The sequence below is a fragment of the Schistocerca cancellata genome, chromosome 5 (genome assembly GCF_023864275.1).
Source record: "Schistocerca cancellata isolate TAMUIC-IGC-003103 chromosome 5, iqSchCanc2.1, whole genome shotgun sequence".
Taxonomy (NCBI): Eukaryota; Metazoa; Arthropoda; class Insecta; order Orthoptera; family Acrididae; genus Schistocerca; species Schistocerca cancellata.
Window position 1 is genome coordinate 572,467,781 of NC_064630.1, and position 17,741 is coordinate 572,485,521.

Here is a 17,741-nt window from a genome sequence, read left to right on the forward strand (position 1 = left end):
GCTGCCACCGCTCCCTCCCCTCCCTCCAGCTCGAATGTTGCACAGCCAGTGTGATTGGGTTTATCACCAAGCTGTGATTAGTATACTTGTAATTATGGTTGTGGTTGGGTTTTTGCATCTTTGCTAGATTTTAGAGCCCCAGCCCTTATCTTTTCCTGTAGACATTGGTTGCAGCACTTCTACAAAATCCTCAGGGTCTCAGCATTCATTTGCTGGGTAGGGGTTTGGCAACACTGATGCTCCTGAGCTGGGGACTGGTAAGTGCCGTGAGTCCTCTGTTACAGTAAACTCTGGGCATGCTTCAGCAACCAGTGTGTGGTTTGATGGTGGAACGGTGTGTGTCACAGGGAATGGGGATCTCGGCTTGGCCGCCGAGATTGCAAGGAGGGTAAAAACCTATATAAAAAATCCCTTGATTTCGAGGTGCGCTGCTTGCTACGAGATTTAGGGCTGTTGAGGTAGAACAATCATTAGCAGGTAGTAGCCTCTGAGGAAACTGTTGCACTTCAGTTGTATAATGCTTACTCAGGCAAGTGGAGCTCTGTCTGGGTGGACCCTTGCAGCCCTAGCTGCTTGTGAGGCTGAGGTGAAACACTCGAAATTTGCTCCCCCCCCCCCCCCCCCCCCCCCTTCCCCCGTCCCCCTCTTCAGAACTGGTGGATTAACACCAAATCTAATAAGAGGTCTTATATAGCGATTCATCCAGAGTCAGGAATGTTTCAGAACTCTGGTGTACATAGTAACAAAATACATGCTATTAGTTAGAATGTGTTTATTAGTTAAAAGCAAAGATGGCAGGTTGAAAATGTCTCGCCTTTTCAAATTCGAAGGGATTTAGAGGGGATTGCAGATGAATTGAAATCGCTTAAGCGGTTGCGAAATGGGACACTTGGTCGAAATCTCAAGTTCCCAAAAAGTGACAAACATACAGAAAGCCAAAAGTGTTGAGGATTTGCCAGCAAGACTGAGCTCCTTATCACCTTGAATGACAGTAGAAGTGTTTGGAGCAGGGATCTGGTTCATCTTCCCAAAGACGAACATAAACCTGAATGGGCCAAAGAAGGCATTGTTGCCCCAAAATGTAATGAAAAGTGTAGATGGCAATCAGGGTTAAGTCATACTCATTTATACTCACTTTTAACAGCATAAAACTTCCAGAGCACATCAGGTTTCGCAAGTGTGTGGCAGTTTGTCCTGTACCCAGTGTGTGCTTTGGGCATAGTACTCTTGGGTGTAAAGGATTAGCCACTTGTTTGCATCAAATGTGGTAAGACAACCCATGAAGGAGTCGCTTGTCCATCTCCTTTGAAGTGTGTCAACTACTCCAGGGATCACCCTGTCTGGTGTAGGGATTGCAGCATATATCTTGAAGAACAGAAGGTACAAGAACAAAGCACATCCTGTATGATGAGGCCAGAAAGGTGTACAAGGCCATGCTGCCCCCCACGTTCACTACTTTGCTTCTGTTCATAAACAGCCAATTCTGAACACCAATGTTGCTACACAAATAGCAGTCACTAGTGTCAGCACTAATACCTGTGTTTATCAATGAACTTGTGTTGCAGCAGTTACTTAGAAACCCATACCTCCCCACAGAACATCAGAAGGTTGATGTTGCAGTGCAATGTTGCCAATACCACCACGTAAGTAGTTGTGTCTCTCAAGCATTCCCAAGCAAAAAAATGAAGTCAGAGGCAAAGAATCTGCCACTGACAGTGGCGGGAAGTAAGCAGTCTGACTATGTCGATGTTGCTCTGAATCTCTCGTAATTCATCTTCAGATCCGATGGACCTTGATGTCGGCCTGGGGCACTCATCTTGCCCTGAGACCAAACCTCCACCCACTGTGGGCTCCTCCCCCCCTCTCCACCCCTCCATCAGAAAGATGGGGTGAAAGTGCTACCCCTATGGTAAATGGCTCCCATACTATAGTGGAACATCAATGGGTTCACGCCATGTGGAAGAATTGAAACTCCTAGCACAAGAGCACCCCCTGTGCTTCTGTGCTTGTGGATATACATTTTAAAGCATCTGGTACCCCTTGTACTACAGGACTGTACCTTCCATTGCAAGGATGACCCAACTGGGATAGGGCCAGGGGAAGAGTCACTGTGTTAGTAGATAACACACACTACTCCGCTGTTCTCCTCCTGGCTACAGACCTACAAGCAGTTGTAATTGAAATTCATGTGTATCAGAGGATCACTGCTTGCTTGGACACTGTTCTTACCTCCGCAAGATGTAATAGACTCTAAGGCTCTCATGGATCTTACCCGACAGTTTCTGCTACTGGAAGACTTCAGTGGCCATCATGTATTGTGGGGTTCGACCTGTACTTGCCCCAGGGGTCAGGTTTTGCAGAGCCTCATGACATCCTCAACAATACCCTCACATTTCTGTACTACTGGGTCATCCTCAGCCATCAACTTCTCTTTTAGCTCTCTAGCCCTTGTGGACTCAGTGGGAAGTCACAGATGACTTTCGTTCCATTGACCACTTCACCTGCTGGATGAAGCTCTCCATGAAAGTATTCAGCCATGATGGATAATCGGCAGAGCCAACTGGACTGTGTTCAACCAGGTGTCTGTATTTGAACTTTCTGACAGCATCCAAGATTGGGTGGACCACATCACACAAGTAGTACACCAGGCTGCTGACATGTCATATAGACTGTCTGTCCTTTGGTGGACTGACGAGTGCTGTTCAGTGATCCGGGTCAGACGTGTGGGTGCGACTGTTTTAAGTACTGCCTAACATCAGAAAACCTCACAGACTTTCACTTAGCAGGGCCATCGCTTGATGCATCCTCAAGGAGAACAAGAAAAGGTGATGACAATTTCTCCTGGACTCCATCAACTGTTCTGCTTGACAACTACAGCATGGGAAGCTGTCTGGAGGATTTCCGATATAGGCAGTTGGTTACTTATAGTGACGTTGTTGAAACTGGTGTCTCCAAAAAGCTCCTGGCGACATCGCCCAGACAGCAGAGCGTTTTGTAATGACTGCAGGTCACACACTTTAACTTATCCTCTCTATGATCGGTGGAATTCTGCTGACTTCATGCTGCTTCAAAATATTTATGCTCATTGTCAACTTTAGTTACCCAACAGTATTGTGCACCTTAAATAATAAGTAGCCATAGTAAAGATATTAATAGTGTAGCACTGTCTATTGTATTTTGTGTAATGGTTGTAAAATTTATTTATAAATCTAAGTGAAGAGGCTGTACCTGGTCGTTCCGGCCACTTGCCACAAATTATCATATCATTTCTGTGGCACATTAGTCCATTATCCATTCATTTCTTTTATAAGCTATAAGCTCCTGGATCTGGTAAAAGAAGACAGGCTCATCCCAGCAGCCAATGTGCAATGAGCTGATTGCAAGCTTCCGCTCCCAACACCTTCTGCTCAGGGATCAAGTAAAAGTGTGTGATCAGTGCTGTCACTGCGAGCCAGGATCCATTGTTCTGTTGAGTTGGACTTCCAAGTCCAACAGTTCGAAGTTCTACAACTGCCTATTCTCCTTGTGGTAGCAGGAGTCAGCACTGTCTGTGGCTTGTGATATTGCGCCTGGTCATGACCAAATCCGATACAGCAGGAAAGGACCAAATGTGCCCCAGTAGCCACCGCAGCGTTGCCTTAACGAACTGTGTAGGAAAGGCCTTGGAGTGAATAGTTATGCATTCTTTGGTCTGGATGTTGTAGACCAAGGAGCTCCTAAGATGGTCTCAGTGTGGATTCGTGGGATGTTGATCCACTGTTGCAACCTGACTCTGCTGGTGGGGGCAGCTTTGCTGCCGCCTTTCCTACGTAAACACCATGTATGTGTATATTCTTTGACATCACTAAGGCATATGACACTACTTGGAGACACAATATTCTATGGGAGCGACACCAGTAGGTCTTCCGTGGCCATCGGCCCATTTTAATTTGGTCTTTATCAAAGCGCTGTTTTCAGTACCAAGTTGGTGACTTGTTGTTGAATAGTTTTTAGCAGGCGGATGGTGTTCCTCAGAGCAGCAACTCATCAGTCGTAGCTTGTACTAAAGAGGTTTGAAGAGTGGGCTGCAAAGACTGGTTTTACATTTCTCCAAAGAAATGTGTGTGTGTGTGTGTGTGTGTGTGTGTGTGTGTGTGTGTGCACATGTGCATTTTGTGCGTAAGTGCATGCTTGCATGGTCATTTGAATCACTCTCTCATTGTATTTTTAATTTACTGGAATTGTGTTTGTAGAACACCATTCTTCTTTTTTAATAATGCTCTGTGGTTTTTGGACCTCAATTTTGATTCCAAACTGTCAACACCTGAAGGCAAGGGCCCAGAGGACACTGGACATTTTGAAGTGTGTTAGCCACAGTGCTTGGGGAGTGGACAGGGCAAATCTGTTCCAGTTTTGTAGGGTATTTGTGTGATTGTGACTGAATTATGTGTACAGGTCAGCAAGGCCGCCTTACCTGAAAATAATTGACCCTATTCACCATGAAGGGATCAGGCTGTCCATGGGTGCTTAAAGGCCCAACCCCGTACCCAGTCTGTGTGCTGAGGCTGATGAACTGCCTCTTACCATCCAACGGCAATTCCCCATTTTGTGTCATATGTGTGCATTGCTCTCCACTCCCAGTTCACCAGCAATTACACCGTTGCTCATCCAGCTACGGAGCGCCTCATTACCAGTCTTCCATGGGCAGTGAGGCTATTTTGGCGACGTGCGGCTTGTGTTGGAGTCCCTTGGTGTCAGGCACGTACAGGTTCAAATCTGGAGTTTTAACTGATTGTTGCCCAGAGTAATTTTAAATTTCATGCCGTACAGGAGAGACTGCACTCCTGGTTTTGTTTTAAGTGTGATATTTTGACATTTCAAATTATCACTAGAGCTATGTGGCTATGTTCATGATTGGGTCTAAACAGGGATTCCATTGACAGCTCTGTTGTTTTCCCCAGTTGTGTCCTCGAGGTTTCCTCCAGAGTTCACTGTATTCAATGCCAGATTATCTACAATCCTGAGGGCACAGGAGCAGATGAGTTGTGCCATGCCTGCTAAATTCTTCATCTGTTCAGACTCCCTGAGTGCCGATGAGTCTCTGCACTGCTGGTATGCAGCCGACGTAGTAGTCCAGGATATTCATGATGCCCACTTACAAAGGCTGGGGAAGGAGGTGTCTTTCTCCTGGGTGCCAGGAAACATGGATTTTGTGGGGAATGAAAGGGTGGATGTAGCAGCCAAAGAGGCGTGTTGTGATCTTCACTTAGTTCAGTGTACCATCCCACTGCAGGCTATTGTCTCACTGTTGACGTAGAGTCGTGCGTCGATGGGAAGCTGTATGGCTGGAAGTGCAGACAATAAGCTCCATCTAGTAAAGTCCACAATGCGGCTATGGTGTGCCTCCTTCCAGCCATGCAGACAGGACGAGGTCCTCCACTTGTTTTCCCTAGGCCACAGCCCTATGACATGTGGCTTATTGCTTGGGAAGACGACCCTCCAGTGGTGCATATGACTACAGATCACATTTTATTACACTGTGTTTTATTTTCAGACCTGAAGGCAGTGGCAGATTTGCTGACAAGTCTGACGTCTATTTTAAGTAATATTCAAATAAATTTGGTTAAAGTTTTAAGATTTTGTGATATGTCCAACTTGTTTCCTAAAATTATGAGATGTTCTTAATGTATTAACAAGATGACAAGCTCATCCATGTTTTTCATAAGTGGTCAGCTGGTCACATTTCCCTGTGTCTTACTTTTAGCTCCTCTGTCATTTTACTTACGCTTTAATCCCATATATAGACCCTTTCTCCTATCTCTGTTTTCTTGTAGCTTGTGAGAGAGACTGAATGTGTGGATCGATGCAAGTGAGGTGGGAGTGAGTGAATGAGTGGTGTTGTATAGGTTTCCTCCTCAATGTGTAACAACTGTGTCAGTTATTTTATCTACATTCATTTCCTTTAATATGTGTAAGGGTGTTGATGACCATAGAACTTCAGAATAATAGCACTGCAAGACCCATGTTAGGGTAAGGAAACAGGGACTGACAGTGCTCAAAATGGGTTGGCAGTAGACATCAAATTCGGGAAAATAAGGCACAACTATCTATATTCTTGGGCTGTGTCATAAGAGTACTAGATGATAATATTTTTCATGTATGCTTAAATGGGTGAGTCTGGTGGGAAAGTGTGTCATTGACTTCTTTTAAAATGTATTGTTTATAGAACTTGTTAATAACATGTAAAATCATTGGCATCTATGACAGAATGTAATAAAGTTGAATACCAATACTGACAAAACCTGCTAACGTGGAGTTTTCCATTAATTGCGAGAAAGTGTGGAAAGTAAATGCAAACAGAATTAAAGAAGAACAAAATCAGTGTACTTACAGTGCATTTAAATTAAGCAGTTCACACACAGGCATGTAAGCAGTAACAAATACACACAAGTCCACAGAACACAGTGCAACAAATGCAGCTTCTGTTTTATATGAAATCATTTCCCACGCCCAATATTACGAATGCAAGCAGAACACAATTAGTATATGAGTGACATATTTACAAAGCAGTTCAAAAAGAGAGCAATACACACAAGAAGCTGTAATGAGAAGTACAATGTGATGAAACCAGTTCTGTTAACTATGAAACAAGAACAAACGTGGAAGAAAATAGGGAAGCAAGATGACTGACTGTTAAGCTTGTAGCACTCCCAAGTGGCCCGGCAGCAAACAAACATCATGTTATAGGCAGTCCCGCATAAGAGTTTCACTCCCTGCGGATAACCTAGCCATTGAGTGCGGTTAACTCCAAGGACCCCGCCCCTCCCGCACACTCATACGCGCACTTCTATAAACTTTATTTTATACTTCTTTTTTAGTAATTTTGAGCCTTATATTCACCATGTAAGAAGCTCAAACACTTGATCATTATATGATTAGAGCATTTTCTAAGGGGTAGTAACATTAGGTAAGACGTGTTAAGAGTAGTGTTTTTAGTGCTGTATTTGTTGTATTTTCAGTTTCTTTGACTATTTTTACAATGCCTAGTTATAAACTAACAATTCTAAATTTTCTGACAAAAGTGACATACTTACTTTTGTTTTTGATCCACAGATTACAAATGCTGTTGGCTCAGTGAAAATTGAAAAGCCCAAGTCTGATTACAATGGTTACCAAAATAAGCCAGAAATTATTCTTGACCCTGGTGATGAATTTTCTCATGTTATTGAAATATATAATTTTCCAGCAGCATTTAAAACGGAAGATCTTGTCACCATATTTTCTCCTTATAAAAATGGTGGCTTTGAAATTAAGTGGGTGGATAATACACATGCACTAGGAATTTTTAGCAGCTCATTTGTTGGTAAGTAGTGGCAGTTGGCTACCACTACGGTTTGTTCCTTGATTAAACTGTCTATCAAAATGTTATATGTATGAAAAAGGGCCACCATCTTGATATTTTGTCCTGCCTCAATTTCGTTATTAATTTACTGATGCTCAAAACCTGTTCATCTAAAATTTCAAAACAGAGAAAATAATAATATTGCTAACATCTCATTGACATGTCTTTGGGTACCATATTTTCAGTGTTGATGCCTGTCTATACTAGTGGTTAATACATAATGTTTTTGAGTCAACAATAGCTACACTGTTATGGGATTGTATGATAGTCTGCCTGTCCAAATGACCTCACCAGTTTTACAACTTGCAAAATAGTGCCAGTTGTTAGGAAAATGACATGGCTTGTCTCATTACTGAAAATCTACAATGGTTAATTGAACATGCCTCACAGATCAAATCACAGCTTCAAATTGCTTCTGTGTTGCTCTTTTCATTCCAATTCTCCTTCACAATTAGTTGGAGATCTATGGTGTCATGAATTAGAGTGAGTAATCGGAGACATGCATGGATGCTTCAGTTGATAGAAATATCCACAAAGGCAGATGCATCAATCAGAGATCCACCATGCTGTTTTAATAAGTTGTTAATTACCAGTTGATTTTGGATTGTTTGAAGACTTGTAGCAATAAACATTTCTTTGTCTTTTTAAAAAAAAATTGTTTAGCTATTTCTACTGCCACTATATTTTCCTTTGGAAAGTCTCACAGTGGCTGAGTAAAAAAAATTACGCTCTTAAAATATACAATTGTACTACTCTCCTGCCACCACCCTTCTTGCAATCTTTTGGACGCACATATGCCACTTCTTTAGTGTGCTCCATTTTTCATATTTTGTCATTTGGAGTAAGGGGAGTCAAATCTTTGTATAGAGTGTTGAGTCACCAACAAGAACACAGAAAAGGTTGAAAATCTTTCTAGCAAGAACTTCCTAATGAACCGTTCAACAACCTACAAACATATACACACAGTGCTGCTGCTGCTGCTGCTGCTGCTGCCACCGCCGCTGCCAGGTGTGTGTGTGTGTGTGTGTGTGTGTGTGTGTGTGTGTGTCGCGGGGGAGGGGGAGGGGGCGGCATGCACATGGGCTGTTTTGTCCCAAAGCTAGAAAAAGTTTTCATCATTTTTATTGTGCGTGTTGACGACCTAACACTTCTACTATCTAGTGAATTCTCTCTTTTACTCCATTTTACTTACATTTTGCTAGAACTTTTCTAACCATATTTTACAATGTACCAAAATCAGAGCCACCCGCATATTTGTCAGCAGCTTGCAGATTATCAGAGTTCACTATTCTTAAACATTTGACTCTATGGAACCTAAAAATTGTAATTTCAATCACGGCATTTGCTCAGTGCAGTGAAAAGCTTTTTAGTGTATGTAACTAAAACTACTCAAGAAAATTATCACTCACAGGTTAGTTTGCAATAGCCATCCTCCAGCATGTTGTCACCACCCAATCTACTTAACCTGTAACTGCTACAATCCCTGTCCATTATCCCACAACTAATGCACAAGGTTGTTGTAATTAAACTTTCACTACTTGAAGAAGCCCCCATGAAAAACAAATAATTGTAGGACAATGAAGCTTGTTGGAAACATTTGTATGGACAGGTGGAAGAGAAATAATGAATAAACCATAGAAATATACACATTTTAACTTTCAGATGAGAGGGTAACATTTGTTAATTAGAGCTCATGTTTACATTCCATGTTATAATCATTGCTCAGTGTGATGACCACCTGCATCTAAGACCGCCTGGAAACGCCCTAGAGATGCCATTCCACAGTTTTTTTTTTCTTTTTCTTTATTTTGTTTCTCTCTCTCTGTGTGTGTGTGTGTGTGTGTGTGTGTGTGTGTGTGTGTGTGTGTGTGTGTGTGTGTGAATTCTTAAGGGACCTAACTGCTGAGGTCATTGGTCTTCCACAGTTGTTTGCGGCACTTTTTGTTTTAAATTGTGGTCCATGGAATGTTCAGCTGTCATGACATAGCTCATGCACTGCCTGAAGATCACACATTGCATCCAGCACTTTCAGCAGTGGCAACAGAAACTTCTTCAACAATTTGTGACACAATTGGCTGTCGGACCCCCCCCCCCCCCCCCCCCCCCCCCCCCAGGAGCGATTCCTAAATTGCCGGTTAATTCAAACTTCCTAATCGTGTTCTTCAACCTCATTGCAGAAAGAGGACCAATATGTATTCCTTCTGTGCATGATACTCATGAAGAGCAGCAGTACTATTGCTGTTGTTTTGATACAGCAGTTTTGTGAGGAAAGCGCTCTTCACCTTATCCAGTTCCTTGTTGATTATCTGCAATTGTAATGCACACTGAGGCACAAACACTACTAACAATGCAAATCCTGCAGTGCACAGTCTGAACCTCATTTCTATAAAGTATGCTACCTGTCTGGTTAATAGTGTACTGTCTACACCGGCTCTGGTAGTGAAAGTTTGAGTAAAACCGTCCAGTATGTATTGCCTAGGTTGCCCTTGTTGGAAATTTCCGGCACTGCCCCTTCCAAACTGAGTTGACAGTGAACGCTACTATTACATTACATTTGGTAAGGTTAAACCCTTTAAAATGAAATACTTATCACAGATCAACTTTCATTTTAATCATTGTTTCAAACAATTTTAATCTGTCTGAGGACAAGAACTTTTATGTCCTTTGGATACACAGCATCACTTGCAAGAATTAAACTAATTATTTTTTCTTTACTTGAAGTGAAAAAGGTAGTTATGTCTTTAAAGTTGTTTCTTTATCCTACCTTTGTAATGTCACTTTTTGTGATCGCCCTGTGTTCCGTTACTCTTTTAAGTTTGCTGTAATTTTCACAGCTGCTGAAGTTTTGGCAGCAGAACATCCCTTTGTTAAAACTCGTCCACTGAGAGAGGCAAGCCATGAATCACGAATGAAGGCACGGCGATCAGCAGAATTCCTTCAGCCTTACAAAGTAAGGCCAGAAACGTGTGCTGCACTGGCTCGACGTCTGGTTACTGGAGCCTTGGGTGTCAAAGTAAATGTTACAAGAGAAGAGCGTGAAGCTGAAAGACGACTTCTAAGGGAGGCCAGAGGTAATGAATATGAGTGCTGTATGTTGAAATTTATATAATGTAAACACACATATATTATAGATAATGCTAACAGGAAGATTCTTTTTCTTGTTACAGAGAAGAAACGGTTAGCAGCAAAACAGAGAGATGAAATATGGGAAGGAACGTTTTCTGCAAACTAAGTGACAAATAATAGAAAATATTTTTGTATAATATTTTAATATGAAAGCTAAATTCATGTACATGTTTTTACTGAATAGTTATTCTTCAGAGTTGTGGCACTGTTGTATAGAATGTAACAAAACGAAGTTCATAGTTACATAATAATAATATTGTTAATTTATGCAGTGATGTTCCTTACTGAGAGGCAGGTAATGATACCTGTTAAGTGCCATTAATCAATGAAAACTGTTCACTGCAATGATATTTTGTAAGAAGCTCTTACTAAATATTTTGGAACTTGAGTAGCATCATCTTTTGATTGTTACATCTGACATAAAATAATTTTGATACATTTTTGTTTGGAACAGATGTTACATGATTCCAGTATAAACAAGCTTCAAATATTTAAAATAAATATAGAATTGGACATTTACTGCAGAGTTGTTGAAGATTAAGGAATGGAATCTGAAGCAGCTATTGTCCTTACTGCGGTCTTTTGTACTGCAGGTTTAAATTCCTAAAATGGCCCCATATGGGTGAAGGGAGGACAATCTACTAGAATGAATCACATTAATATGCCTTGTCTTTTATATCATCATCTGATTGCTCATATGTTTTGTGAAAAGCTGAATTCACACAATATGGTAATAATGCTGAAAATGCAAGCAACACCTGTTTAGTTGTCCACTGTTCAGTGGGGAATGTTCAGAAAAAGAAACCAGGGACCAGAGTTTTAAGATGTAAAATATAGGAAGATACTGGCAGACGTTTCTGTAATGTTGCCAGTTAATTATATTGTTCTGATACACTACATTGTATATTGATGGCAATGATATTTCAGTTCAGATGTATTGGTATAAAAGAAAAGTTTGAAACAGCAGTCAGCTCAAGTTTTTCCTACCCACAAAACTGGTGAACCGCCGACTGTTACGTAAATATATGGCCGATAAAGCTCCTGTATGTATAAGTAATTCATAATGACAAAAATGCATGTTCCATAATCGAGGGAACAGAATTCAGTTTACAATCCAACCATTTAATTCTCCCTTTGCCTGTATTACTGCAATCACCAGAGAAATGCCAGTCACTTGTTAACTATCAGAATGTTGCAGATGCCCCCCTAGTGTCCTACCTTTCCCCAAGTGCTGACAGTTTCCTCACAACAGGTGAGTCCTCCTCATTCTGGAGTCCGAGTGACCTGATCTTTGTTTTGAACCTTCCCAACCTATCCCTCTTTCCTTCCTGAGGAAGGAACTAATTGTTTCAAAAGCTGGGATAATTTTGCATATGCATTTGTCCATTGGTGATTCTTAAAATGTAATTCCCTAAGGTAAGTACTAAAACTTGTTTCTCACCCATTTACACATGGGTTTGATAAATTAATATCAAGTGTCAACTAGGTAATTGTTCTATAACATGATATTTTAATATGAGACATCTTGATGTTCATAATGACGGCCATAAGTTGCTTTTCTCCATACACCAAGGAAAAAAAATAGTGAATTATCATTGTTAATGTAATGATCTGAGATATAACAAGGTTAATTGCTATTGTCTCGTTATGATTAGAGTGAAAAGTTAGCAATCATTAAACAACCCAATTTTCAACAAAATTATGTTCTGACAGTGTTCTGTGTTGCTTTTGAAGATATGTAACTCTAGTGACAACTTTGCGTCTACCAGCGGATAAAATTTCTTCAAAATTAGGAACAATGCCAGTACAGTGTTCAGGCATCTTGCAGTGAATTTTGCCTGTGGCAGTTAACTGGTCTGTAATGTCAAAGCTGGAAAGGGCAACTTGTCTCTTTTTGAGTAAAGCAGGTTTTTGTTTTGACAGCTGGTATTCAGATCCAGACATGTTTCACATATATGTAACAGAAGTGATCCATAAAACAGCAAACTCACACTTTTCTGAATGGATGTCCTGAAAGCCATGGATCCAGGCAGTCAGATGGATGCAGAATTCTTGACTTCCAAAAAGCATTAGCATTTTGCTTACTATCTGGAGTACAATCAAGTACTTGCTGTTCAAATTTATGTTCAGAAATGTAATATTATCCACTTAGATATGGTTACAGTTATAGGTAAAGCAGATGTCTGACTAAGCAGGAACACTAGTACAGCTCATCCCAGAAGATTGCACTTGTATATGGGAGCCTTACCAAATAGGACTAAAAGAGGATTTGAATGTATACAGAGAAGAGAGGATTTGTTTGACTGATCAGAATGTCATGGAGGTGCTGAAGAAACTGAACTGGAAGATACTTGGATAAATGCAAGCTACTCCAAGAAGGTGTACTTTTGAGGTTTCTGGAAACATCTGTAAATGATAAATTTATGCAAATAATACAGTTGGGGGAAGATGTAGATATAGAAGAACTGCATGTGGTACTGTTTGTAGGAATGGATTATATACATCAAAACTGCAGGAAAAGTTCAGTGTCTGTCACTTGGCAATCAAGCTATGTGGCACAGGAAGACAAGTTGGAAAAAGTCAAACTAATTCTAATTTTGTAATTAAAACTTAATTATATTGTAGTGGACCACTCCTAAATTCTTTGAAGCTCCATTGCTTCTGTACATAGAGCTGCAAAATTATACCGGAAGTGGTATAAATACGTTGATAATAAAGGTTCATGTGTTGTAGTGTGAGAAGATGTAGAAACTAAAACAATAAACAGAGTAAAGCTAAAAGAGGAAGACACCTGATGTCAAGAATCCTATACCCTTTACTGGGATGCATTGCCCGAATGGTTTTATAGGGGAACACTCAAAGGAAGGTGATCTACTGCGCAGGTACATAGTATGCCAAGAAACTAGATATACACGAAAAACATGTATCTTAACATTTCATACAAAAGAATTACCAACCTTCATGAACTGCAGAGGAAGGTTGACACAATATTTTGCAACAAAATTTAAGACATTAGTATGTACTAAACAAAAACCAAATCCAAAGATGGAAAATTACTTGTATATGTTGACAATATTCAGATGCTTACTTTCCGATTTTTGTGCCTTCTCACTAAATGAAGTAGTGTAGAAACTTAGAAACTCCCAGGACATTCAAGGTTTACACAATATATCTTTATGCATTGAATTTAAAAACACGGCGTATGTTGAGTTAGTTCAACAAAATTTATAAGCAGTTGTCCATTGTCATTGCAGAATTTTTTTGTAAAAGAACTTCATATATCTTAACGTTTTGTTGTAGAGAGAGAAAGAGTTTTCTTGGGCGGGGAGGGGGGGGGGGGGCAGTGCAAGTTATTCTGGCAAAAGAGCAGGAATTGAAGGACAAAGCAATGAGGCATCTCAGTCTTAAATAATCAGTATAGGGGGGAGACAACACACACTGGTAATGCAGAATCTTGTAGCTCTAATGCACAGCATGTCTGCAGCATTCAAATTTGCTAAATGCAAAGTTGTTCGAATGTGTAGCTCATCAAATACTGATATGTCATAGTATCTTGATGGACTTACCAGGGCAATTAGGAAAACATGTCACACTGACCTTAGTATTGTTGGAGACCTAAATGTTGAGACAAACTCGATGTTGAGACAAACTCGTCTAGTTTAATGTAAAGAAATGTGCCAGTGAAATAACGATAATTCAGCCAGTTCACAAGAAAGGAAGAAAACAGCTTTCTAATTATAGATATGTGATAGCGCTTATCCCCAACCTTTGTGAAATATTAGGGACAGATAATTATATAATGGTAAGGCAGAGGTTTAGGAACCAGGTTTTAAATCATCATCATTATCATTTAAGACTGATTATGCCTTTCAGCGTTCAGTCTGGAGCATAGCCCCCTTGTAAAATTCCTCCATGATCCCCTATTCAGTGCTAACATTAGTGCCTCTTCTGATGTTAAACCTATTACTTCAAAATCATTCTTAATCGAATCCAGGTACCTTCTCCTTGGTCTGCCCCGACTCCTCCTACCCTCTACTGCTGAACCCATGAGTCTCTTGGGTAACCTTGCTTCTCCCATGCGTGTAACATGACCCCACCATCTAAGCCTGTTCGCCCTGACTGCTACATCTATAGAGTTCATTCCCAGTTTTTCTTTGATTTCCTCATTGTGCACACCCTCCTGCCATTGTTCCCATCTACTAGTACCTGCAATCATCCTTGCTACTTTCATATCCGTAACATCAACCTTGTTGATAAGGTAACCTGAATCCACCCAGCTTTCGCTCCCATACAACAAAGTTGGTCGAAAGATTGAACGGTGCACAGATAACTTAGTCTTGGTACTGACTTCCTTCTTGCAGAAGAGAGTAGATTGTAGCTGAGCGCTCACTGCATTAGCTTTGCTACGCCTCGCTTCCAGTTCTTTCACTATGTTGCCATCCTGTGAGAATATGCATCCTAAGTACTTGAAACCGTCCACCTGTTCTAACTTTGTTCCTCCTATTTGGCACTCAATCCGTTTATATTTCTTTCCCACTGACATTACTTTCGTTTTGGAGATGCTAATCTTCATACCATAGTTCTTACATTTCTGATCTAGCTCTGAAATATTACTTTGCAAACTTTCAATCGAATCTGCCATCACAACTAAGTCATCCGCATATGCAAGACTGCTTATTTTGTGTTCACATATCTTAATCTCATCCAGCCAGTCTATTGTTTTCAACATATGATCCATAAATAATATGAACAACAGTGGAGACAGGTTGCAGCCTTGTCTTACCCCTGAAACTACTCTGAACCACGAACTCAATTTACCGTCAACTCTAACTGCTGCCTGACTATCCATGTAAAGACCTTTAATTGCTTGCAAAAGTTTGCCTCCTATTCCATAATCTCGTAGAACAGACAATAACTTCCTCCTAGGAACCCGGTCATATGCCTTTTCTTGATCTATAAAGCATAGATACAATTCCCTGTTCCACTCATAACTCTTCTCCATTATTTGCTGTAAGCTAAAGATCTGGTCCTGACAACCTCTAAGAGGCCTAAACCCACACTGATTTTCATCCAATTGGTCCTCAACTAATACTCGCACTTTCCTTTCAACAATACCTGAGAAGATTTTACCCACAACGCTGATTAAAGAGATACCTCTGTAGTTGTTACAGTCTTTTCTGTTTCCATGTTTAAAGATTGGTGTGATTACTGCTTTTGTCCAGTCTGATGGAACCTGTCCCGACTCCCAGGCCATTTCAGTTATCCAGTGTAGCCATTTAAGACCTGACATTTCACTGTATTTGATGAGTTCCGACTTAATTTCATCCACCCCAGCTGCTTTATTGCACTGCAATCTATTGACCATTTTCTCCACTTCCTCAAATGTGATCCTATTTCCATCATCATTCCTATCCCGTTCTACCTCGAAATCTGAAACATTACTGATCGTATTTTCACCTATATTGAGCAACTCTTCAAAATATTCCCTCCATCTGCCCAAGGCATCCACAGGATTCACCAGCAGTTTTCCTGACCTGTCCAAAATACTTGTAATTTCCTTCTTACCCCCCTTTCGAAGACTGCTAATTACACTCCAGAATGGTTTTCCAGCAGCTTGACCCATAGTCTCCAACCTGTTTCCAAAGTCTTCCCAAGATTTCTTCTTGGATGCTGCAATTATCTGTTTGGCTTTGTTTCTTTCTTCAACATAACTTTCTCTGTCTACCTGAGTTCTACTATGTAGCCATTTTTGATACGCCTTCTTTTTCCTTTTACAGGCTGCCTTGACTGTGTCATTCCACCTAGCTGTTTGCTTCATCCTACTTTTACTCACTACTGTTCCAAGACATTCTTTAGCCACTTCTAGTACTGTGTCCCTGTACCTTGTCCATTCCTTTTCCAATGACTGTAATTGACTACATTCAACTAACTGGTACCTTTCTGAGATCGCTGTTATGTACTTGTGCCTGATTTCCTTATCCTGAAGTTTCTCCACTCTTATCCTCCTACATATGGACCTGACCTCCTGCACATTCAGCCTCACAATCCCAATTTCACTGCAGATTAAATAATGATCAGTGTCATCAAAGAATCCCCTGAATACACGTGTGTCCCTCGCAGCCTTCCTGAATTCCTGATCTGTTATTATATAGTCAATGACAGATCTGGTTCCCCTGCCTTCCTAAGTATACTGTTGAATGTTCTTATGTTTAAAAAAGGAGTTTGTGGTTACTAAGCCCATACTGGCACAGAAATCCAAGAGTTGTTTCCTCTTTCCTGTTGGCCTCCATATCCTCTCCAAATTTACCCATACCTTTTCATACCCTTCTGTTCGATTTCCAATCCTGGCATTAAAATCACCCATGAGCAGAACACTGTCCTTGTCCTTTACTCTAACAACTACATCACTGAATGCCTCATAAAAACTATTCATCTTATCTTGATCTGTCCCTTCGCAATGCGAATATACTGACACAATCCTAATTTTCTTGCTAGACACTGTCAAATCTATCCGCATCAGCCGTTCATTTACATACCTTATCGCAACTACGCTGGGTTCCATTTCTTTCCTGATGTAAAGCCCTACACCCCATTGTGCTATTCCTGCTTTGACTCCTGACAGGTAGACCTTGTATTCTCCCACTTCCTCTTCTTTCTCACCCCTTACCCGAATGTCACTAACAGCTAAAATGTCCAGCCCCATCTTACTTGCAGCCTCTGCCAGCTCTACCTTCTTCCCAGAGTAGCCCCCATTAATATTAATAGCTCCCCATCTCATTACCATTTGTTTGCCAAATCGTATCTTAGGAGTCCCTGGTTTGTCAGTTAGAGGTGGGACTCCGTCATCTCCAAAGGTCCGAGGCATTTTGCTCTGATTGTTACCAGCATCATATTTAAAGTACCAGGGAAGCAGGTTGCTAGCCTTACTTGCCCTGAGTCCCATTGGGTTTTACCCCTAACGGTTGAGGGACTAACCGGTGGATTTGGCAGTCTTTGCCGTATGAGCACAAAGGTGACCACGACTCAGAATATGTCCGTGATGCCCAGCCTTATTCCAAAGTAACTGGTATCACGACTGTCAGGACCACTTACTTGGCCACTCATACGTTGCCCATGGTTCATGAACTAGGACATGACTACAGGAACCCACACCATGAACCACTACCATGTTTTAAATTGTAAGACATTTCCAGGTGCAGACATGGGCCCCGACCACAATCTGTTGGTTATGAAC

The 17,741-nt window shown here is 41.0% G+C and overlaps 1 protein-coding gene across 1 annotated transcript in view; it reads left to right on the forward strand.

Moving 5' to 3' along the window:
* LOC126188682 (coiled-coil domain-containing protein R3HCC1L) overlaps positions 1–11,473 on the forward strand; it is a gene marked incomplete at its 5' end in the record, with an annotated part of 51,688 nt that extends 40,215 nt beyond the window's left edge. Inside the window, 3 exons of the mRNA XM_049930289.1 lie at positions 7,093–7,342; positions 10,216–10,452; positions 10,549–11,473. Coding sequence (XP_049786246.1) covers positions 7,093–7,342; positions 10,216–10,452; positions 10,549–10,613 — 552 coding nt within the window. The remainder of the gene's footprint in view (positions 1–7,092; positions 7,343–10,215; positions 10,453–10,548) is intronic.
* Between the last annotated feature and the right edge of the window lie 6,268 nt (positions 11,474–17,741).